The 24,889-nt window shown below is 35.6% G+C and overlaps 1 protein-coding gene across 14 annotated transcripts in view; it reads left to right on the forward strand.

Annotated features, from left to right (window-relative positions):
* Positions 1-24,889, forward strand: part of UNC80 (unc-80 subunit of NALCN channel complex) — a 187,451-nt gene that overhangs the window by 72,688 nt on the left and 89,874 nt on the right. For 8 of the 14 annotated variants that reach the window (XM_019726978.3, XM_019726980.3, XM_019726986.3 and 5 more), the window contains exons 23-27: positions 6,287-6,499; positions 9,568-9,739; positions 12,587-12,720; positions 18,661-18,826; positions 23,875-24,078. In XM_019726978.3, the coding sequence (XP_019582537.3) occupies positions 6,287-6,499; positions 9,568-9,739; positions 12,587-12,720; positions 18,661-18,826; positions 23,875-24,078 (889 nt within the window). The remainder of the gene's footprint in view (positions 1-6,286; positions 6,500-9,567; positions 9,740-12,586; positions 12,721-18,660; positions 18,827-23,874; positions 24,079-24,889) is intronic. The other 6 variants (XM_019726985.3, XM_074312544.2, XM_019726987.3 and 3 more) reach the window with 3 other exon arrangements.

Consider the following 24,889-nt stretch of genomic DNA (forward strand, 5'->3'; position numbering starts at 1 on the left):
ATGATGTATTCTGGGTAATTTTCTGAGTTAATCTCTACCATTTTTTTTCAACTGTATCTAATCCCATGGTTCTTGACTAGTGGTAATTTTGCCCACGAGGGGGCATTTGACAAAGTCTGGAGGAACTTTTGGTTGTCACAACCTGGGGATTGCTACTGGTATCTAGTGAGTAGATACTAAAGATGCTGATAAACATCCCATAAAACATAGTGTATCCTTCACAAAGAAAGAATTATCTGACCCAAATGGTCAATAGTGCTGAAGTTGGAAAAATCTCATCTAATCTGTGTTGTAAACTATCCATTGAGTTTTAAATTTCATATCCTTCATTTTTATTTGTACAAGTTATTTAATTCTTGTTGTAAAAATGCCTGGTCGACTTTCATAGTCTAATTCGTCGTTATACTTTCTTTTTTCTTTCTTTTCTTTTTAATTAATTTTTTAAATTTATTGGGGTGACAATTGTTAGTAAAATTACATAGATTTCAGGTGTACAATTCTGTATTACATCATCTATAAATCCCATTGTGTGCTCACCACCCAGAGTCAGTTCTCCTTCCATCACCATATATTTGATCCCCCTTACTCTCATCTCCCACCCCCTCGTTATACTTTCAATACCCACATTAATCTTTAAATGTATTTGACACACAATGATTCTGGTAATTGAAGTGTTTGTGGGTTTGATTCTACACTTTGTTGTTTTTTCTGACTTTCACTCGTGTTGGACTTTTAAAAATGTATTATTTGGTGTGATCTTCACTCCTTGGAACTTTATCTGTGGGAATTTTTTAAGACCGATGTTAAAAGCAGTGTTATTCAGCAGACCAGCAATACCAGCTCCTCTGTAGTAAGCATGTTAGAAATGCACATTTTCAGGCCCTGCAAAAGATCTATTGAATCCGAATGTCTGGGTATGGGGCCAAGGAATGTCTTCATCCACACTCTCAAGTGACTTTTATGCACACTCAAGTTTGAAGTTTTCAGAAGTACTGGTTTAAATTGTTCTTCCAGAGAGGATTTTCATTTCTTTTCTCAAGCACCTGGAAACATCACCAACCTAAGATCATTTTTAAATTTTAAACTATTTTTTGTAGGCAAGGAGTGTGGAAGTAGTGCCCTTTTTAGTCCAAACTTATATGAGAATGTAGGATTTTGATTAGGAGTTCCTATGTAAGACTTTGTCCCTCCCCCCTTCCTTCCTTTCTTTCTCTTCCTCCCTTTCCTTTCCCTTTCCTTTTTCTTTCTCTTTCCCTTTTCTTTCCTTCCTTCTTCTTTTCTTTACTTTCTCTGTTTTCTCAGAACCAAGCTTAGTCAGGGAAACCTACTTCTGTGGGGTGGGTCTTTTTCTCATTCATCCACCAAAGGTGGCTCCCACCTAGACTCCTGGCTTTATGTGAGAATGACTTGATCTCCCATTCCTCTTGAGCCCAGACATTTAACTTGTGGCCCGTTGAAAACCCATGCTCTGGTCTCTCCAGAGTCAGCAAATATTCCTCGACCAACCTCCATGTCTCCCCGACACCCTACCGCCAACCCCAGAATTGCACTTTCTTGTAATTTCTACTGTCCAGTGGTCTATTATCTCATGTTAGAAACAAAAGTAAAGACAAAGTGAAGAATTTTTTTTGGATATTTTATCCAGCATTTTAAGTATCAAAACCAAAAGAAGTTTGTCTTCACACCTAATCCATCATATTATCAGAAACAGAAGTCCTCATTTATTTTTTTAACTACCCAAAATATTAGCATGATCTGAGTAAGTATTATAATGACTAGCTATCCAAACTGTGTACTAAACAATAATGCCTGCCTCTAGCCTAACAACTGACTCATTTTAGTTGCCTGCAGCTACTGTGGAAATGGCAGGGACAGAGGCAGCCTGTCAGTTACTTAATTATCTCAGTCAGGCAGAGAATTCAATACAGGCTAAATAATAAATACTGACACACAAGCACATGCCCTCTAGCAATTTAGGTTCCAATGCCAAGTAAGACCCACAATAACTGCTTATTCCCACTGGTTTTAAATAAATAGGTATCCTGCACCAGCAAGAGCTTTATATTATTTTGGTAAGGCAGTAAAAAAAATTATGTAATTCCCCAGAGCCCAACATAAAATATTCATTCTTTGAAAAACAGTTAGTTCCTGTTCAGTGTTGTTATATGAGTTTTCAGGATCAGTCAGGGTTTCTTCTCACATAATAAGTTTAGATATAGTCCCTCAGGGAAAGGAATGTATGCAATTATAACCTTCAATTAACCATCGGATCTTGGTAGCAATATTTTCTTGGTCCCCAGGCAAAATAAAGCACAGCTGTTTGAATTAGTATTCCAGTTTTTTGCTTCACTTTCATAAAGGAAACATTCAATATACATAATGATCTTATAAAATGCAGGAAAAGTAACAAAGTCAAGGAAAAGTCGCCTGACACTTGACATTTTCTAGTTAGAGAATGTTAGAGAAATCCATGCTGTATCACAACATCATGACAGTTTGCAATTTTAACTAGACAACTCTGTAGCCATTGCAGAGAACACCTTATATAAAGATTGCATCATATGAAATTGTTAGTATTGGACTCTTTTTGACCTTCAAACTTAGAAACTCCATATGGTTAAACCTATTTTTTTTTTTTTTTGTCTTCCCAGTTAAAATTGATTCTTGATTATCTGGGAACTAATGAAGTTATGATAAAATGAAATAGCAGCCATTCTGTGGTATAGCGGAACACAAAAAAGTGATCTGGTAGACATGTTAATAAGAAAGAAGAAATTTAAATATGCCTAATTTTCTTTCAGGACCATCAACACATTTCTCTGTGATATGCCAGTAGTGTCAAATTGTGTTTAGATGTTCATTTTTAACTATGCCTCTGATACTCTGTGGTTGTTTTCAGCCATGCAGCATTCTTGATTCATTTTTTTCCATTGGTGTTGTTTTTCCCTGTGATGTGAATCCATCCCCATCTATTTTAACATGCTCCATTTTCTGCTGCTTCTTCACTTTGCACTGAGCCGTAAAAGGTAAGCTCCATCATAAGAGGGAAAATTGACTCCTTTAGGTCCGTGAAGAATCCTTTGTCCAAGGTATTCCATAACCCTGCTTCTAAAACCAATGCTTTCTGAACTATACTTTGAAAGGGACTTAACAAGAAAAATAATTCTCCACAGCCACACCCACACTAGAATGCCTTGAAATGCTTTTCACACACATTGTGGAATCAGTACTTGTTGCTAAGTATCTTCTACTAGGATGCACATGAAAGTACTTAGATTTGTACCTCAACACCTCCTTCAGTTGTCTGTACAGTAATACGCACAGTACAGTACCCCAGAAATTGGTATTATTTACTGCTATCCTGAATGTAGGATTCCCAAGCCTGATTTCCTCCACCAGGCTCATGATGATTATAATAAAAAGGCAATATTTGAATTATTCTATGTCATTGTGTCTTAAAGCAGACAGTGGCATTTCCAAATGTTACTGGGTTTGGCAATTTATGTGTATCACATTCATCAGATAAGAACCAACCACTTAATGAGTTTATGGGCATTATTTTCATATTAATCTCAGTTCCATTTCCAAATTTAGATTAGGATATCCTAGGACCAATAACTGATAATATCCAAGTTTTATCATAAGTTTTTGAGAGCAGAGAATTGAAATTGCTCATTCAAAACACCTGGAACTTCCTAAACAAAACCATTTTTTTCTAAAGAAGGCAAGCCAAAATACATAGAAAGCCTCACATAGCATAATTTGGGTTGTTTACTCATCTATTGTTAATCCTTTCAGTGCTGTTTAATGATGAAGGGCAATAAAAAGATCCTCTGCCCCATACATTTGAGTTAGGCTTAGTTTCTCCCTTGCTCATCCTAAAGGAACCAGAGTTCATAACATAGTGCTATTTCCAGTAGCAGTGTTGTTTTTGTATTCCTGGCATTAAGCAATGAATCCCATTGCTTTATATTGGGAATGTGTCAGAATTTGGTAGGCTAAGAATAAATTGTATCACTCGCCTTGCCCTACAGACTGGAATTCATTTTCAGAGACAGATGTTCCAGCCTTTTCCAGAGACAGATTAGCATATCTAAGATGTTTAGCAAAATAAATACTTAACACAAGAAAAGAGTGTAGCTATTTAGTCTGTATGCAATGGCACCACAATATTGATAAGGTTTGACGTAGAAAGTCATTTGACCCTTTGCAATCGCAAGTCTTTCTATCCCTGTGACCTACTATCAAGTCTTGGTACTAACGCAGTTCATGATGGATTATCATCATTAATGTTCATCTTTTACTAATGATAGATTCTCACCATTATTGTTAATCTTGTATTCTGCCTTTATACATAGATTAATTAACTTTGTGTGTCCTGGCAATACATCATATACTTTGTAAAATTAAGTTCGTTCATAAATATATTTCTTATTGGAATTCTTGATGGCTTCATTTAAGTTGTAGATAATGAGAAAATATGTAATGGGCTAACTTACTTGCCTCCTCCAGTATTTTTGAGATACTGTGGTACTCAAAAGTATGAAGTAACCAACCAAAGTATGAAGTAGCCTGAAGAGGGAGGGGGTTAAAGAAGACTTCTTAGGGAAGGTAACTAAACTGATTATTCAAAGTGGGAATTTACCAGATGGAAAAGGGGTTTAAAGGCTCTGCAAGCCATAGAAACAACAAATGGAAAGGTATGAAATGTCATATTTGGGAGACTATTACCAGTTGACATAAGTGGACTGCAGAGCATTTGAGATGGGTATAGAAAGGGAGATGAACCAAATAACAAAGGTTGGGTATCCTTTCTATTTTATGATTGAAGTGGATGGAGCCTATGATAGGTTTTAAAAGGGAAATGATATGATCATATATTTGTATTTTAGAAAATAGCATTCTGATGGAAAATATTATGCCTCATTTAAAAAAATATCAAAATGAGGACATTTTTTCTAGAGGAGAGGGTTGTTATGATAGTTAAGAATTACAACTCATAAAAATTAATTGGCATGAAATTGATATTCTCTCTATATTAGCCCCTGTTTAAACATTGTGGATCAATGCTTTGTTAAGAATACCATTGCTTGAAATGAAGAAAAATGCTTCAATTTGAAAACCTGTGGTTACTAAGTAACCTATGGTTATTGATAACTCTGAGGTGATAGCTAATATTGTGATGTGTTTTTTAAAATTGGCACAAGTCAAAATATACATTAATTGTTGATGTATGTATTTTTTGTGATCTGTTGACCTTATATGGGAAAGTTCACGCTACTCCCTTCCTTAATTTTTTTGTTTGTTTTTTTTTTAGCTTATAAAGAGTTCAGTACATATCTGATCCTTACCAGTTTCTTGGTGTCAACTAAAAGTTGTTTCTTTTATTTTTTTCAAGTACGTCTTAACATGGCGAGATGGAGCCACATTTTTTTTTTCCTGAAAAACGCTCTTGATTTTCATTTATCAGTTAAATAATTTCTTCTTTGTCAAACATTTTCAATTAAAGCCATGCTTATTTAAGCAGAATTTGTTTTTTCATTCATGACAAAAAGGGAAAAAAGACTAACTCAGCAAAATCTAGTAAGCACTTTTTTAAATTAAATTTATTGAGGTGACAATGGTTAGTAAAATTACATAGGTTTCAAGTGTACATTTCTATAATATATCATCTATATATCACATTATGTGTTCACCACCCAGAGTCAATTCTCTTTCCATCACCATATATTTGACCCCCTTTCTCCTCTTTTTTTTACGAGCCAAAATGTGCTGGAGTAGTTGTGCTTCTTGAAGTGTGTGGATGGTCACAGATAATAGATTATTGTTGGAACAAACTTACTATTGACACTCTTGGTTAATATAAGACTAGTTTTAGAAATTGAATATGTGTTTGTTTCATGTGAAAATTTTAGGTTTAAAAAACCTTCACATTTGAAAACATATTAAAAGTTATTACTATTTCACTCTCACACTCAAATCCCAGCTGCCTCTTAAATATGCAAATTGAATCATGAAACTACTTGAGATTCTGCAAAAGGAGAAAAATAAACAGAGAAACCTACTTAAAATGTCTAATTCTTCAATATCCAAATTTGCCTTCATGGATTCATTCTCCAGATTCCCCATTGCTGTGTTAACCATGCTAACACTACCCTGGGAAATATGGCTAAACTAAATGAAAACACAGAGACTGAAATAAACTAAGAATACTTAGCAATTCCCTTTAAGGTCAACTTACTGTTCATTAATCCCACATCACTCTTTCTTTAACCACCCAACTCAGGAAGCACCTGTGGTGGCGAGAGCTGCGCTGTTCCTGGAATGTGCCCGTTTTGTTCACCGCTGCAACCGTGGCAATTGGCCAGAGTGGATGAAAGGGCATCACGTGAATATCACCAAGAAAGGTCTGTCCAGGGGACGGTCTCCAATCGTGGGCAACAAGAGGAACCAGAAGCTGCAGTGGAATGCTGCCAAGCTTTTCTACCAGTGGGGAGACGTGAGCTTTTGATTTTCTTCTATAAAAATTAGGGACTTCAGTAAAGTGAAGACCTTTTGTGTTTAGGTGTGTTTGTTTGTTTGGGAGACAATGTACTGGGTATCTGTTATGTACCAGGCATTGAACAACACATTTTAGGGGAAAATAATCTCACCTCATTTATTTTTCCCAATCAATCTCTGAAGTTAAACATTATTATCTTTTCTGTCTCCTTCGTTGGTCCTCTGCTTCCTTCCTGTCTATAAATGTATATTCCCAGGATATCTCATAATTTCTTCCTGTATAATTTCCCCAAGGGTTACATTTCTTCCTGTGTTTTCAACTGTTAACTGCATGTCAGTGGTGCAGACTTCTCTATCCATAACACTCTTTAAATCCCAGGCTGGCATTTCCAACTGTACCCAGGAGGCATTCACTTAATATTTAATCTGACCAAAATAAAACCCTCCATCCCATACAAATACATCCGCATTTGCAACCCCCCTAAACTTTCTATTCTTATTAATGGTACCACCATCATCTAAGATGACAGCCTTCAAATATATTCCAAACCTTCCCTTATTGATTCCACCCCCTCCATGTCACTAATGCCCTTTTAGGTCAGATCTTCTTTAACTTCTCAACTGGATGACTAAAGCATTTTCCTATTTGGTCTTCTCCCCACAGTTCCCCTTATCTGACTGATCCTACACACTGCCAGTAAAATGATCTCCGTAGGGCATAGCCCATCTAAAAGCAGAACATTCATACTTATCTCCCAGCCTCCAAAGTTACCCCTCCAATTCATTCTGCAAACTGCTGTCAGAGTGATTATGCGAAATGTAAATCAGATTGTATTTCTTACTCACTTATAATGCTTCAGTGGCTCTCATTTTTTCTTGGGATAAAACCCAAATTGCTTAGCCTGGAATCACTGCTGTCTCCATAGCCTGTGTTCAAACCATACCAAGATTATGGATGATGAAGTCAAATGAACTGATGTATCTAAGGATATCTGTCTGTCTGTCTATCTAGCTATCTATCTATCCATCCTCTATCTCAATCCTTTGCATCTAAGAGGTGTTCAATAATAATGTTATTACATTAATTTTGAAAGCAATATACATGGGTTGTCTAAATTTCTAGGCAAATAGCACAGTGTCCCTCAAATGAGTGATAAGGGCTCTCCCCCACTCAGAAACTACCTTTTCTCATTCTTCAGAATGCAACATGAAATTCAGCTTCAAAAACTGTGGGATCTAGTCTCAATTTACCTTTCCAGCCCTCCTGCACATTATTTCCTCTCACAAAACTGTGCTTCAACCAAGTGGCTTATTTGTTAGTCTTTAAACACATCAGTTTATATGGATCTTTTGGAACTCTCTATTTGGAATATCTACTCTTCCCCTTCCCCATTACTGAAAATACCAGTTCTTTAAAATATACAGCATAGAGACTTTCTATGATTCTTTGAACTAAATCTAAACTCTCCATCTTCTGAACTCATAAACTACTGAATTCTTTCATCACTCAATGTTTAATTTGGTACATTATTACCTCCCCAATAGATTGTAAGATTGTTGAGGGAAAGAGCAAAAGACATTGAATCAAACACCCTATCTGTGTTTGAATCCCAGTTCATAGCTTGCTGAGTAACCTTGAGTAAGTCTTTCAAACTCTCCAATCTTTCCAATTTCCAAACTGTAATTCTTCTGTGTGAAGGTTTATAATCTACTAGCTCACATTAAAAAAAGGTACTGTTGTACTATAACAATTTATTCAACTTTGTTTTATTTATAACCTAAAACATTACCTCACTTAATAAATATTTGATGAATGAAGGAACGATAAACATGTCCCTAAGGCATTTTTCTAACCTTGGAAGAGACAAGAGCTCTAAATTATTATTTAGACATTTAGTATTATCCCAGACAAGTTCATTTCTTTAGCAACATTTTCAGTTTTATGAACTGTGGGTTTAACTTAAATTGCTTATTTTCAACATCCTGGAACAATCATTATAGACTTTTCACTATTAAGTTCGTTGACTCCACTCCAGACTATTGCATGTCTCCTTCTTTCGAGCGGATCTCCACAATAATAGCATTAGGACAAGACTCTTTGTTGTCCAGAATTTCTAAATAGTCGGAAAGAATGATAGGGAAAGAAAAAAGAAAATTAGCTGGAATTTTGTTCTGACTAATGTACAGAGTAACTAGATTGTCAAACTCCAAGTTAGGTGGTCTTTTTAGCTTCTGCCCTAACTTTTCTTCCTATACCTGTGTGTCTTCCGTTGTTGAATACAATGTATAATTGGAATATAAAAGAAATTAGATAGAGGTAGTGTATTTTATCTCTTCTTATGGAAAATTCCCTTTGGTAAATCAGACAATAGTGCATGATGATTCAGAATAGCAGATCGCAAGTATTGGCTCTATGAATACCTTTTAAAAAACCAATAGTGTTCATGTGCTGAGTTATTAAAAGTCATATTTCTAATGTTGATGTTGGGTATTCTGCCAAAAGAATAGTATTTCTTATTAATTCATAGATCATAATGGAGGGGAGAAGAAAGTGTATAAAAAAGCCAATAAATGCATACAAAACAGCAGATATAAGTAAAATTGCAGTACCAGAATTTTTGCCAACCTCCAAACTCATTAGCATGACAGTGACTTTCTCATAAAATAGCATAATTAGAAGCACTCTGAGGAACTGTTACTTTTTATCTTTTGTAGCAACAAAATTATCCATTAAAGACTGCATACTCCCTTAGATGAGACCTATAAGATAAATGACCTTTAAGTAAATGAAAATACTGAATAAATGGAAGAAATTTTGTATGAGTATACAAAGGTATCATTCCAGCTCCTACAAGTCTTTGGACTAAATGACCTTGGAAATAGCATCGATGCCTTCCATCTCTGGGTTTCCACATTGGAAACATGATGGTAACAACACAATGACATACAGAGGAGACTTATGCTGCAAATAGTTCCCATTAATTGGTTGCTTATGTCCTCTGTTAGGAGCCTATTTTACAGTCTGACGTACTTTGTGCTGTTTCATTCTTTTTCTCCCCATGGTAGGCAATTGGCGTCCGATTGAATGAGCTGTGCCATGGCGAAAGTGAGAGTCCAGCCAATCTGCTGGGTCTCATTTATGACGAGGAGACCAAGAGGAGACTGAGAAAGGAGGATGAGGAGGAAGACTTTTTAGATGACAGTAAGGAGACTCCCTTTACTACAAGAATCCCTGCTTGTAAGAACCTCTGCTTTAGGAGCACTTAATATTTCTCTTTCTTTTTTTCATATTCTTACCACCTTCCCATGTCTCCCCACTGCGCCTTTTCCCCTATTCCCTGTGCATAGATGTAAAGCATGTGCATAAAGCCACACAACAGAGAGGACGAGAACCAGAAAGACAAGACTACTATAGAGAGGGGCAGAGTTGCGGTTCATGTGGAACATCCATTGCTTTGTAGTCTCTGACTCTTACTGTTATACAAAGATTAGTGTTAAGCCTCTCAGAAAATTTAGTTGTGGAAAATTATTGTCCCAGAAGAGGTTTGATCAGGTTTTGTGTTTTATTATTATTTTTGGAGATTGAAAAAAAAAAAAGACCAAACAGAATTGAACATGAAAATCTTCCCAAAACACTAAAATATTGAAATATTTAATCAGAGTATAGTATATAGCACTTAACATGAAATTGAAATATTAAAAGATTCAGATTGCTAGAATTATGAATGTGTTCTGTAGTGTACTTACTTATTAAAATTATAATTGAGTCCCATCATAGAAGAATAAAGACAAAGAGATTCCTATACATCCCTCTCCAGCACCATTTTGTGCATATATGTGTTCTAAACTATATATGCTTGTATGTATGTGTACCATTGCCTTTATGGAGCATAATATGCCGATATGATTATGGAATTAGTATCATTATTTGATGAAGACCATTATAATTAGTATCATTATTTGATGAAGACCATTATAAGAGTGGTGCTTCTTCTTCTTGACCTTCCCTAGTGGTATGAAACTCAAGTTCCCTGATTATGTGTTAAGGATTGTCCTTAGTTAAGTAATGCCAAATCTACTGCATCCTTATAGTCATGAAATATAAAAAGATGGCTAGAAGTAACATTAGACAAAACTAAATAATAATGAAAGAAAATGTATTGTGTTCATTTCCACTTTTATAACAAAGTGTTTTGTGGGGTTTTTTTTTTGCAATATTTTTCATTTTGCTCTTTCTCAGGCTTTATCAAATCAGAGCAAATCTTCTTGACTTAGCTGTTGACAAAACACTAAATTCTGACGTCAGTCTTTCAGCCTAATGGTGAAACTTGCCCTAAAGATTCCCTCAAGTTCACAGGAGTCTAGACTATCCTAGAATGACTCACGGAATTGGGTCTGATCTATAGAAGGACTTAAGGATTATCCAGTAATTATAGAACCTATTGAAGTCCTGCTAGAAGACATCTCCAACCTGCTCTGGATCCCCCAGGGGTCCTTCAGAACAGAGAAGAGCCAAAACAACATTAGATGGATGTATCCTTACAGACCAAAATGATCTTGAATCTCCATGAGATCACATAAGTACCATTTACCAATATGTTATGCCTGGTACATTAGCTTTTCAGCGAGATTGTGTATTACTCAATCCTTGTTCATTATAACAGAATATTTCAGATGATGTTATGAGAGACCCCGGACTAAGATCAAGCTCATTGTCTCTAGGACTGATAAGAAGAATCTAGATGAACACCTCAGGAGTAAAAGGACAGATCCATGACTCTCTAGTGTTCAATTGCTTTTAGAAAAATGGTTGCACATCCAGGCAATTTCTAGAGAATCATACAGCTTCCATCGAACATATGATTGGAATGTCTGGTTTAATTCTATGCTCAAGTCAATGCATAACTCATCTTGCATTTAAAAGATAATTATGGTGCAAACAAATATCAGTCTGGAAATTCTAGAGGAGTTTGTTTCCTCCATTCTTAATAAGAGGCAGTGTCCACCTATGCAGAGAAAAATAATGATTTTCATGAGGAAGCAATAGCCAGATATTTTCAGAAAGACCATGCTTTCTACCTAGTATCAATATAAACCATGAAGTATATATTCTATTTAATTAGGAAAGCCTAATACATGGAACATATTTTAGAGATATTTTTAGGAATGTTGGTATGTAATATTGTTTGCCTGGTGACTTGATTCATTCGAAATAGACAACTCTTTTCTTTCTTTTATGAGAGACAGAACTCTGTAGGTTTTGCTCTTCTTTCTGAATACTGATAAGTAATCAATATATTTCAGCATGATTTGTGATGACATGTATCTGAGAACTAATCCTGAGAATTTAAAAAGTCTCTATAGTGTCCACTTGGCCATTATCTGCCTTTAGAGAAAAATTCATCACTTGATCTATGATGGATGCAATGTTTTACTCATTCAAAGACCAGTATTCTTTAGAACAAAGGAGAATATTTGCATACTTCTATTGTAGCTATACCTTAATATGACAGGCTAACTTTTATAACTGGATGGTATAGGTGATTAAATATGCCTTCTCTAGCCTGCAAAAACACATCTGGACTGGAACTGAAACAACTTCACTGCTCTCAGAACATCAAGAGAGATGTCTCTCATAAAATGAACCAACAAGATTTTTATAGTTTAAGATCTAGTTCACAGTCTAAGTCTGATTGAATACCAATGTGAAAATCTTGCAAGACTGCTTTCCCATTTCAGTGTTCATTAAAAGGCTTTCTAGCTTAGTGGAGCTGTGTTTTATAACTCTATAAGGCTGTGTGGAGAATAGTGTAGTTCTTATTGATTGCCATTTTAATACTTGTTATAGTATTACAAAATGGAAGAAGAGAGAGGTCTGTAGTAATGCACAGATTATGCTAAAGGGAATAGGTAAATTAAACATGTATAGGTAACATTCTCATATGCACTTTCATTTCAGACATGTTTAGGTAACGTTCTCATATGCGATTTGATTTTACACATGTGTAGCTATGTCCATCAAACCGCACCTCTCTGAATTTTTTATTGGTTTGTTTACTTATGAAAGAACTCTTTCATTCCACAGGTACTGTGAACCCTTCTAAATGTGGCTGCCCCTTTGCCTTGAAGATGGCAGCGTGCCAGCTTCTCCTGGAGATTACCACCTTCCTGCGAGAGACCTTCTCATGCTTGCCCAGACCACGCACTGAGCCTCTGGTGGTAAGTAAAGCACGCGTGTTAATAATCACGCTACTTGAAGAGGTCAGACATGTGGCTAGGTTTTGAATATTCACAATTTCTTCAGATGCACAATGGCCAAAGGTATCATGTTATTTAAAATTCAACCAAGAGTTTTTTCATATATAAAAATAAAATCTCTTTCCTCTTTTAAAAAATAACTCTAAAGTTGACTTTGAAATCACTAAAAATAGCATGGCTGGATAAAATGTTTCATGATCACTGTCACATATGCTACGTGTGTCTAAGAATGTGTAGATTCCTTTACTCTACTAACTATGAGGAGTTTTATGGCCAGCATTTTCCAGAAATTTCTGAAAGATTTTTTGTATGCTAGCTGCTCATAAATCCATATAGAAATGTGCTTTCCATTAGTTTTCTCTTTTAAGTTATGGGCAAAAAAGATTTTTTGAAGCATCTAGCATGTAAACATCCACAAACATATATTTTCTTCCTACAGCATTTCAAAAAGACACACACACACTCACAGAAATACACAGTCACGCACACGCATACACACACACAGAAACACGGACACACACACACACACACACACATACACACACATACATATACATTTACACACTCTTGTACCATCAGGGCCTGACTTGTTTAACAGAGCATAAAAACACTGCTCTGTTAAAAACACTAGTCCTCACAGAGCGTATGGAACAGGGACACACCTCAGACCTGATTTAACTTGGCCCTTAATTCTCTAAAAAGCACCAAGTTTCCAGTGGTTCTTTCATCATAGGCATCATCAAGCCAGAGCTGAGGAACTAGACAAGTTCTTCCTTTTTTTTTGGACTCAAGGTTTACACTATTCTACCAGAAAAATGGTTACACTAGCAGTCTGTGTGCTTTCATTTAAGTGAATTTTACAATCCACCAGATCTTCTGCGTTTTTAAACCAAACTCAGCATGAACAAGGCCATACCCTAATCCTGATGGGGCCAAAAGAATTTGTTCTCTGGTATCCCTGAGGAGTGCCTCTCCCTCTGGTTTTCCAATGTCTGGAAAGCCCGTTTCCTCACACTCTAAAACATAAAATGGATATTTTCAAGTTGGAAACATGTACGGTGAAATATATATTTTAAAGAGAAAACACATTGTTTTAAAGAGTTTCACATTTGGAATGTGAAACTGCATCATTTGGATATTGAAAAAAGAAGTTTTTCCTACTGCTCTTATTTAATTTCATATTAACCTGGGCCTTTACTTTTCTGAATTGTTACCTTCACTATTATATTCAGGCTACTCTATAAAATCAAATCACGACCACCACTCAACACATATGTTCAAAGTCCAGTGTGATAAAATATCTGATCTTTTGGAATCTGTCACTGTTATCCTGTCAACATTCTAGTGATACTGACATCTTCATAAAAGAACAGTAGTGTATCTATTTTTAAGTTTTCTGGTTTGTATTGGTCACCATTTTGATCCATTGTGATTTAAAAAAAATAAGAATATTAAAGTTTGACTCAGTTATTTTTGTTTTCCCTTTCAACTCTATAAGGCTATAGTTTAATGGCCCTTATTGTTGTAACAAATTAATTTTTTTAATTAACCAAATCTTTTAAAAATGACTGTATAACCAACTGGCAAACTAGTAGGAAATGCCAAGAAATTAAGCTAAACAGAGCCTGTAGTCATTCAATCAATGAGAGGAAAGTTTTAACTTCTTTTTAATAAGGTCTCAGAAATCTTTTATTCATTACATTAGGATTTTCATTGTCAAGTGTAGGCTTCTGTATTGTGTTGAGATGTGACCTTTATAAAATAAATTGGAAAGAAGCTTTTCCTCATGTCTAATCTACTTAACTATAGTTGATGATAAAAAATAAAAATAAAAAAAAGTCAAGTCATAGTCTAACCTATTATAGAACTAATAGTGAGTATCATGAAACTGTTTTACCAGTACAGAAGCTGCAGATGCTTGAAATTTTTTGAAAAATTGTACTAAATAGCTAATCTAGCAGGCTAAGCATAAATACCATCAAAATGAAATATTCTAAACGTTTAAAACACTTGCTGCAAGGGTATTTATAAATCTTTGGTCTGTTTTATTAATTCAGTAATGTTTTTAATGATAGTAAAAATAAATAGCTATCCTAATACACAAAATAATAAAAGAATAACATAGTAAAATAATCACATTAAAAGCTATAAATATTCTATAAAGAGTCTGAAGCTTGAAGATGGGAGATTAGGAACATACACTTTATACCAAGAAAAACAAAATGTCTTTCTGACAGAATTACCGTAAGGCTATTTTTAAAGCTGAAATATGAAATATTTGTTTGAAAAAGGCCATTTACATGCAAAAAGGGGTGAAGGAAGCAAAAGAATCTTAAATACAATAATTAAAACTTAATTTGTTTAACCTAAGTTATTTTTTAGATAGGGTCAGGAAATCCCAGGAGGCCACTCACTTCATTGGTGGGGAATGAAGATAAAAGAAAAAGAAAACATGATATCAAAAAGTATTATAATGTGCTAAAAATACATTTTTGCCAACTTAATTTTTTCCCAGCTAGATCTTTAGATGTAACTTAATTAATGAGCTCTTTTTTTTACCCCCTAAACAACTTCTGGTAGCATTTTTAGTCATGATTTTCATAAACCACATAAATAAATAATGTCAAAGAAAAGAAAAAGCAGCATTTTTACAAGATTTATAAAATAAAAAAAACATAACAATCAGATTTTTCTCTTAATATTAACTTCCAAACTTGAGAACAGTAAATATTTTTTAAAGAATTTTGTTTGTAAAACTGCTAGTCTGTTTAAATATTTCCCAGTTGAAACAGTGAAACCAATAACCAATGACCAAACAACATGGAATTAAACAAATAATTCCTATTCAAAGCACAGATGAGTTCATAATAAAGAAAAAAGCAGTAAGGAAGTCTCTGTACATCTACATTCATTCATTAGGGAAAACAACATATTGCATGTTTTTGTACAAGACTGTGCTAGAAACTGTACCAACTGCACCAACAGGTTGTAACGAGTTGGGTTATAAAGATTATACTGTGGTACATTTATACAATGGAGTATTATTCGGCCATAAAGAAGAATGAGATCTTACCATTTGTAACAACATGGATAGACCTAGAGAATATTGTGCTAAGTGAAATAAGTCAGACGATAAAAGACAAATACCGTATGATCTCACTTATATGTAGAATCTAAAGAACAGAATAAATTAGCAAACTATACAGAAATAGACTCAGAGGTATAGAGAAAAAACTGATGATTGCTAGATAGGAGGGGGGTGGGGATGAGGAAGAAGGTAAAGGGATTAGAAAGTACAAATTAGTAGTCACAATATAGCCATGGGAATATAAAATACAGTTTGGGGAGTATAATCAGTAATGTTGTAAAGATTATTTAGGGTGTCAGATGGGCACTAGACTTGTTAGGGAGACCACTTCATAGACTGTAGATGCCTGACCATTGCTCTATACACCTGAAGCTGAAGTTGAATAATATTGAATATCAACTATAATTACATATATATATATATATATATATATATATATATATATATATGTATATACATATATAGTCCGGGGATGTGGAGTACAGCATAGGGAATATAGTCAATGAAATTGTAATAGCTATATGTGATGTCAGAAGGATAGTATATCGGCAGGGGCTATCACTTTGTGAGAGGTGTAAATGTCTAACTATTACATTGTTTTCTACACCTGAAATTAAAAAAATAATTTAAAAAATATATACTGCTGAATTCCAAATGTTCCTAAAATTTAAAAAAATCAGAAGCAAAACACAATTCATATATATCAAGACTAAATTGATGAATATTTATTGAGAATAAGACTATAAACAAGGTGGTGTGATAGTTGCAGGAGTGGGGGTGAGGAGATGCAGAGATGAATATATTTTAACAGGGGAATTAACATATAAAACTATTTCCTGAAGCGCAATATAAGAGTGGCCCTAAGAAAGGAGCAGAGGGCCATTGTTGACCAAAGAAGGGACAGGAAAAATCTGAAGAACCTTCTTGGAGGAAGTAACATTTGAATGTAGCTTTGAAAGATAAGTGGGATTTTTGACCAGTAGGTAAAACAAGAAATTGGAAGATATAACTACTTTTGAAAATCAGAATTGTTATATTATTACATTTTGTCCCAACTAAGAAATTTATCTAATTAAAGTGGGCAGCCAAAATAAAGTAGATTAGGTGTTTTTTTTTCCTAAAAGGGATTAATTTCAGAGAGGTAATTACATCCTAGAATATTTTTTGACACTGTTAAATAGATTCCATATAGTTCCTTTATTTTTCTAGATGTGATATAATTTTCTGAGTACCAAATTGTAACGTCTATTCTTAATCCAAAGGGAAAGGAAGAAAACAATACATAGAGTCTAAAATTCATTTATTAATAACAATGAAAAGCACAAGAGTTTTATCTTGGTACAAACTGAGCATTTAAAATTATTTTTATTTTCCATATCTACTTGAATCACAAGGTATATTACATTATGATTAGAAAAAGATGCTGCATAAAAATAAAGTTGGCATTTTATGTATATTATTATTTATTAGATCCTCCAAAAGTGTTTTCAAGATTAGTAGTTAAATATGATCTTCAGCCTGAACACATCTCCATTCACAGAACTGGTCAAATTTTCAGTCTGGGGCCTCACAGGCCAAACTCTTACTAAATACTTTACTCCTCAAGGCTGATTTAGGGTATGGGATCATTCTATTCATAAGCAGAGTGCAATGGAACCCCCTGTACTGAGGTCCTCCTAAAAGGGAGTGAGAACTTCTACCAGTGTATTATTCGGCTTTGAGCCTCTGACCCTCACACACGGGCCTAAACCTGAACTTCCTTTCCCCACTTGTTTGCGAGCAAATTTCACTTAATCCTCAAACTTAACTCCAATATCAACTCTGTATTCACTTTCTATTTCTGCTGTAGCAGACTACCACAATTTTAGTTGTTTAAAACAGCACAAACATATTATAGTTCTGGAGATCAGAAGTCTGGCACAGGCCTCACCGCACTAAATCAAGGTATTTGCCAAGGCTGAACTTTAGGGAAGCTCAGAGGCTCTAGGGAAAACTCTGTTTCCTTGCCCTTTTTCCATCTTCTAGAGGCCACCCACATTCCATGGCTCATGGCCTCTTCCCCCATTGTCAAAACCAGTAATGTAGCATCTCTCTTCTTTCATTTATCTTCCTCTGACCACAGCCTGGAAAATCTCTCCACTTTCAAAGCTTTGTGTGATTAGGTGAGGCCTACCTGGTAATCCCTGGTAATTCTCCATTTCAATGTCCTCAACCTTAATCACATGTAGAAAGTCCCTACTGCCCATGTAAAGTAACATATTCACCAGGTTCCAGGGACTGAGGCATGGACACCTCTGGAGGGTTGTCATTCTGCCAACCACAGCCTCCAAGCATGGTTTCTAAGCCCTTACTCTGTCTCTCTGCCTTGGAATTTATCAGTCGTTTGCCTTCTCAGTCTCTGTCTAGGGATTCTGACTTCCTTTAGGACAAAAATCATTTCTTATTTAGCCCCCAGTACTAATACATTCATACTCAGTGCACTCAATGCATGATTATTTACTAAATAGATAAATACCAATTTCAGTTAAAATTGTGAACAAAGAATTAGAAGGTGAGGAAGCTAGTTCTGGATTTGGAATAAGGTCTGTGCTTTTGGAAGGTGAAGCAGGTGAGGAAAAGGGAAAAACTATGAGTTAAGGAAGATTTTTATTTTAAGACATTTTTTATGGCCGCAATCTAGAATTTGCATTAGATAAGGAGAATTGGGCTGTTGAAATGCAGTTCTGTGTAGTTCAAAACAGGAAGGTTTGCCACAAGACCATTGCCGCCCTGAGGAGATGCCAGCATTCACTGACTCCTCACTGACATTTCAGGACTTGGAGAGCTGCAGACTTCGTTTGGATCCTGACTTGGACCGACACAGATATGAGAGGAAGATCAGCTTTGCTGGGGTCCTGGACGAAAATGAAGACTCAAAAGATTCCCTCCACAGTAGTAGCCACACCCTCAAATCAGATGCTGGTGTTGAGGAGAAAAAAGGTATGGAAAAGCAAGGGTTATTTCATGTTATAGGGTTTCTCGTAGGTTATTTGGTCTGGGATCTAATCTACAGATTTGTGCGCCCAGAGAAGTCCAAGATTGCTGGCTCCATACAGACTGTATCCGTTCAATGAGGTAGGAAACCATGCTAGTTAGGAGATGACTCTGCAGTCAGAGAAGCCCGGCTCTAATGCCAGCTCAGCAACTCTCCATGTCCCACTGAATCTAAGATGCCATCAGGTGTAAGATGATATACTAATAAGAAAGGAAAAATACTCCCAACTCAGCTCTTACGTAATACTTTATCAGTTAATTTGTATTTCGTTCTTATTAAGAGGACTTCCAGGCTTAATTAGATGTAAATTTTTATTATCAGTATATGCCATTCCTGTGCAGCCAAAGAAAGAGAAAGTATAAATTAACTGGTTAAAGTTTTTCTAAACTATCTTCAATTTAGAGTTCAAAATTCTTAATCACTTTTCAACTCAGAATTATCAATGTCCATGTTTTTCTATATGGTAATGTTCTCTGTGTCATTAGAATGTTAGTATATATCATTTTTTAAAAATTAATCTATAAAAGAAGTAAAGCCATTAGTGCTAGTTATTTAAGGAAACATGCAACCGTATGAAGCTAGCTTACCTCCTATTCCTGCTTCAGGAATGTTCCCAAACACATCTGACTTGCCAACTCACCACTCCTCCGTCGAACTACCCTTTGGCTTCTTAGAGTTAAGTTAAAAAACACTGGTGCCCATTCTGTAAAGGTTGTTGCTGATGCTTTAGATGTTTACATGGACAGAAGCAATAACAAATGTGTCACCACTGTCACTTGGCACTAGTGATCTTAAGATGTCATCAATTGTAAGACAAATCTCAATTTCAGATATGTTAAAATGTGAGAAAATGTGCATCTTAAAATGGTGAAATATAGTAACTAGCTGTGTGACCTTGTCCAAGTTACTTACCTTCTAAGTCAGTTTCTTTTTCCTCTATATAATTATGTTAATAACATCTACCACATTGTGATGTTGAAAGATTTAAATGAGAAAATGCAAGTAAAACAAACTCATTTATTGTGCACCTATTATATGATACATTGTTGTCATTGTTTTTTTAATGTCATGAACATATAAATTAGAAATAATTCCAAATATGATTGCAAAGTTTTAAATTGCTTTCTAAAAGCTCCTTCAAACTATTAACTTCTCTATATGATTTTGCTATTTCTTACGTTCCATTGCTTATCAATGCCTTTCCAATGACTTTCAATTAAAAGAACATCAGCACATTCGTAAAAGGAGTGAAGATGATTTTATGCATTTATGTATTTTCTAGTGTCCTATAGATAATGACTCCATAAATGTTTGATAATTTAATGAATGAATGATTCTTGAGATGAACAGCTCTAGATAGAGAAGACATAAAAGAATTAAAAATCTTTAAAATATTTAAAATCTTACAAGGAATAGATATACATTGGGAAATTATTTTAATATTTCAAGATTAGATTGTTGTCCTGATATTTTTTAAAATGCAAATAATCATTACAATCATTTATTGTATTGAACTTATGGTGAACCAAATATTTTATAGCCAAGTCTTAGCAATTTCTGTTTATGAAGAAGTACCAAGTCAATATTTTTTTCCAAATATTCTTTCTGCAAACAAGAATAACTGCATGTGATGAGAAACTTCCATGTTTTAAAGATTTCCCAGGGGGATTTTCTTTTTTGCCTATTCAAAATTATTATGCTAATTATTATTTAAAGTAGCTCAAATAAAAATTCCTAATACCGATGTGATTAAACTTGAGTAGAGAACTTCTACACCATTTAAAAAAGTAAAGTATGAAATTATTTCTTAAAAGACTTTAATTTCATGATTATAATTTATGTAAATTGTTCTTAAAGAGCAATTTGTCTCTCAAAGACACAGATGCTTATTATGTTTTTTACTCATAGAATGGCTATGTTAATATATGAAAGTTGTTTAATAAGTAAAGAGCACAGAACTGAACCTATGAATAAAATAAGAACATATCCTTAAAATATCCTTTAGCAGTTCGCAAAAATCCTCCTGAAGTTTCCTAAATATTCCTTAGTCCATTTAATAAGCAGGTATCAGTTGCTGAAGCTAGTGTGAAAATGGGGACCATGGGGACCCTGCTAACTTAGATGATAAATATGTTATTTAAAATGTTGCATGATCTGTATTTTATAAAAGCGAAAAATATCAGTTCTTGAAATAAACAACCTGGCAATAATTCAGATTCTACCAAGGAAACCTAATGTAAAATAATCCTTAGAACTAAAAATGTCTGCCTAAAACCTCCAAGCAGGGTCTGTTAAATCAGTTTACCCATATTCCACATACAAACTAAGACTGATATTCCAGAATACAAGACATGTCTGATCATTCAACAGTCATCTATTGAGCACCTCCAGTATGCCTGGCACTATTACAGGTTCTCAGAATACAGCCATAAACAGGAAAATTTTCCCACATGTATTTTAGTTTATATTAGCTAATATTTAATAGCATAATAGTGAATAACATTAAATACTGGAATTTTAAGTGGAGATAAGTAATGTGAAGAAAAACAAATTAGAGTCAGAGACTCGCTAGTGACCTGGAATGGAAGTGTAGTCAGAGACCGACCCCACAGTGACACTGAGCCGAGACGTACACGATGTGAAGGAGCTAGTCATGCGAAGGACTGAGGGAGGAGTCTTCCAAACAGAGACAACAGTGAGAACATGGCTCCGATGCAGGAATGAACTTGGGGAGCATTGAAAGAAGGGCAAAAAGGCTGACATGGTTGCAACAGAATGAGATGGGAAAGAGTGGTGGGGGATGGGGGTTAGACAGGTAAGCAGAAGGCAAACAATTAGGGTCTGTAGGCAAATAAATAGAGTCAATTATATTTTAAGTGTGTCTGAGAGTTGTTGGCAGGTTTTGACCAGATAAGTGATATAACATGTATGTTTATGATTTAAAAGATGAGTTGAGCTATGGGAGTGGGAGTAAGGGGGAGCAGTTAGGTAGTCACATGAGTCCAGGGAATAGATGATGGGTCTTTCAAAACCCTATAAAATTTTGAAGTGGAGCCATCAGGATTGGCTAATGGATATAATGTGGGGTGAGAGAAAAGGGAAAATGAGATGATTGTCTAATTTAGATGAATTTGTTTCACTTTCATGCTACTTCTCGTTGTCATGGAGATGAAAGCTAAAATTCAAGGCTGTAAAATCTCAACTGATATTTTTCATGTACAATACCAAATCTGAATTTTAACTGCTGTGTCCTTTGTAAATAACCAATGCCATAATTCTGAACACTAATTTTTCAGTGCTGTCTCCAATTATCTTTGGTGGTAGAACAGGTTCTCTAAATTTCTTTCAGATCACATTAACTTGGGGTTGTTTTGCTGCAGTTGTAGGCTGAAAGGTATCATGAAATCAGGCAAAGAATGCCTCCATAAAACTTAAAAAAAGATATCTCTCTAATCTTTTTCTCTACTTGCCAATCTACCTTCGCATGAAATTGTATTTGTAGTCATAAAAATGATAATTATGTTCTATTTCAAGTGTATGTCAAGTAGGTTATAAAGTCTCAATTAAGCCTAAAAATAATATTGAAAAATAGAGTGGTTGAGTTTTGTGCTATAATTAAAATAGGGTATTATGGTCTATAGTCTTAATGCAATTGATCCAACTGTGCTGCAAGAATTTTTATGGATGTGAACGTCTGTCCATATGTGTTCAGTGAGCTCCATGAGGTCTTTGCCAGTTGAGTGGTGATGATTTTAGTCTTTCTTAATTACAAGAGTAAATCAGAGATTAAATATTTCACACTATTCAACAGAAATTCTTCTGTGCTCCTTTATATGGCATTCAAAGTATGCATTTAATTAACATTGTATAGAGCTGTTCAAGGTCTATGAGACTCATATGCAAACTGTCCTGTGAGTGAGAAACCAAAGACTAAAATGCAATCTTCCTGATGGGGACTTTAAAAAATATTAATAGCTATGCCTTAAATAATTAGTGTGAAATCTTGTTCGTGTCTTAAGAAGGAAAAACGTACAAAAATGACCCTTTCTCTATAATGACTTTAAGCTCTGAAAGCTTTCTTTATCCCACACTGCAAAATCCATGTGTGACAACACTAAATCTTCAAAAGAAAAGCAAAGAGGTGTGTCTATGACTATGGGAAATAAAGATGATTTTGATGATTAAAAAGAAAATAAAAAAGTAGGTTTCAAGTTTAAACATGTTTTTTTTACCCTTTTATTTTCCTCACTGATGACTGTTTCTTCCAGAACACTAAAGATGAATAATGCATGTTCTTCTTGGTACATATAGACTGTAAGGTTGGCTCAGGGTGTTGCAACATTTGGACTCACATCTCACCCAGACTTTTGACTGAGAGGAGGATGCTATGAAAACACTAGGTGCATTGAAAATGGAACCATTTCACACTCATGTTCACCCAAAGCACCCCAGTGAAAACAGATCCTTTAGTGCCTTTGCTGAGGAGCTGAGCGGAACCCACTGCTGACAGTTGGAGAGAGAAGCGCGTCTTGTTTTTATTTCTTAATGAGGTATTCCAAAATGAAGGGGTTTACATGAAGGGGTTTACGTAACTGTGCAAGTCCCATTTCAAAAGAAAAACAAAAACACATGGTTTCTGGTTCTGTTGAATCAAGCAATAATGTTACGTAAATGTACTCACAGTCCTGCATAATGCAAGGGCACACTCATGCTTGTGAACCCTGGGCCAGAAAGAGAGCAGGTTGTTCCCAGCACCGATGAGCTATGTGTCCGAGAAAGAAGCTGCACCAGCCCTTCCTGGTGGACCCAGCCTCCTGCCTGCCTAACAAAGCCACCTGACTGGGGGCTTGGGAGAAGCTCCTTGTCCAGACACGCTGCCCATGCCAGCCAACAGAGAGGAGGCTGTTCAGGGACAAATTGGGGAGAGTTTGGATCTAACACTGGCTGGGGAAAACTAAGGGGGAAAAAGCCCTATTTTATTCTTTTAATACAGTTCCCAGCAGGAAGATCAGGATAGGAGGTTCCCGCCTGCTCCAGATTAAAGGAACCCGCAGTTTCCAGGTGAAGAAGGGGGGTTCCTTGTCCAGCATTCGCCGGGTCGGCAGCTTAAAGAGCAGCAAGTTATCACGGCAGGACTCAGAGTCTGAGGCTGAGGAGCTGCAGCTGTGCCAGAGCAGGGACACTGTCACTGACCTAGGTAACATAGAGGAGTGGGGTGTGCAGGGACGTGGGGGGTAGGAAGACAGGGCCCAAATCCTAAACAGCTAAATTCCATTTTCTTAGCATCAAAAGATGGAGGGCAGAACCATAGGTAGGACCATTCTTTCAGTATGAAAACCATACTCAGACCTTAGTGTGCACATGGGTCACCTGGGAGTCTTGTCAAAATGCAGATTCTGATTCAGCAGATCTGGGCTGGGAGCCTGAGAGTCTAGGTTTTTAACAAGCTTCCTGGTGTAGCTGGTGTTGCTAGTTCAAGGACCGCAGCTTTAGCAGCGAGGATACAGAGTATACTTGTGGGAAAGAAAACGCTTTAATGACAAGGACGTTTTTCTTGAAATCCGGATGTCTGTGTATCCGTTTTTCTGATCAGGACCTTTAAAGCAAACCGTAGGTATTCCCTTGCAGAGAGCAAACTGAAGGTCCTCTATATTTTAAAGTCTTTATCTTACAGTCAAAGCAGCCAGAATATTAGAGAAGAAATATCACATAGACCTGACAATTAGTGACCTTCAGCAAGTCAGTTAGTGTCTCGGGAATTTGTTTCCTCCAATTATCCAATGGGAATAATTCTATTTACTCCTTGCCTACTCTGAAGGGATGCTCTAAAAATAAATTAGGGGATGATTATAAAGAATATTAAATACCTTAGAGTAAGTTCTGTATACAACCAAAGTGTAAGAGTTGTAGATTGTCACTATAGGATCCAAAGAGACTCTGAATCCCAAAATGTGTTAGTCCTGTGGACTCTGGATATCATCTTAATAGACAAGAAAAAGATTAAACAG

The sequence above is a fragment of the Rhinolophus sinicus genome, chromosome 17, assembly GCF_057876585.1.
Source record: "Rhinolophus sinicus isolate RSI-liver-muscle chromosome 17, RSI-T2T, whole genome shotgun sequence".
In the NCBI taxonomy this organism is placed as follows: domain Eukaryota; kingdom Metazoa; phylum Chordata; class Mammalia; order Chiroptera; family Rhinolophidae; genus Rhinolophus; species Rhinolophus sinicus.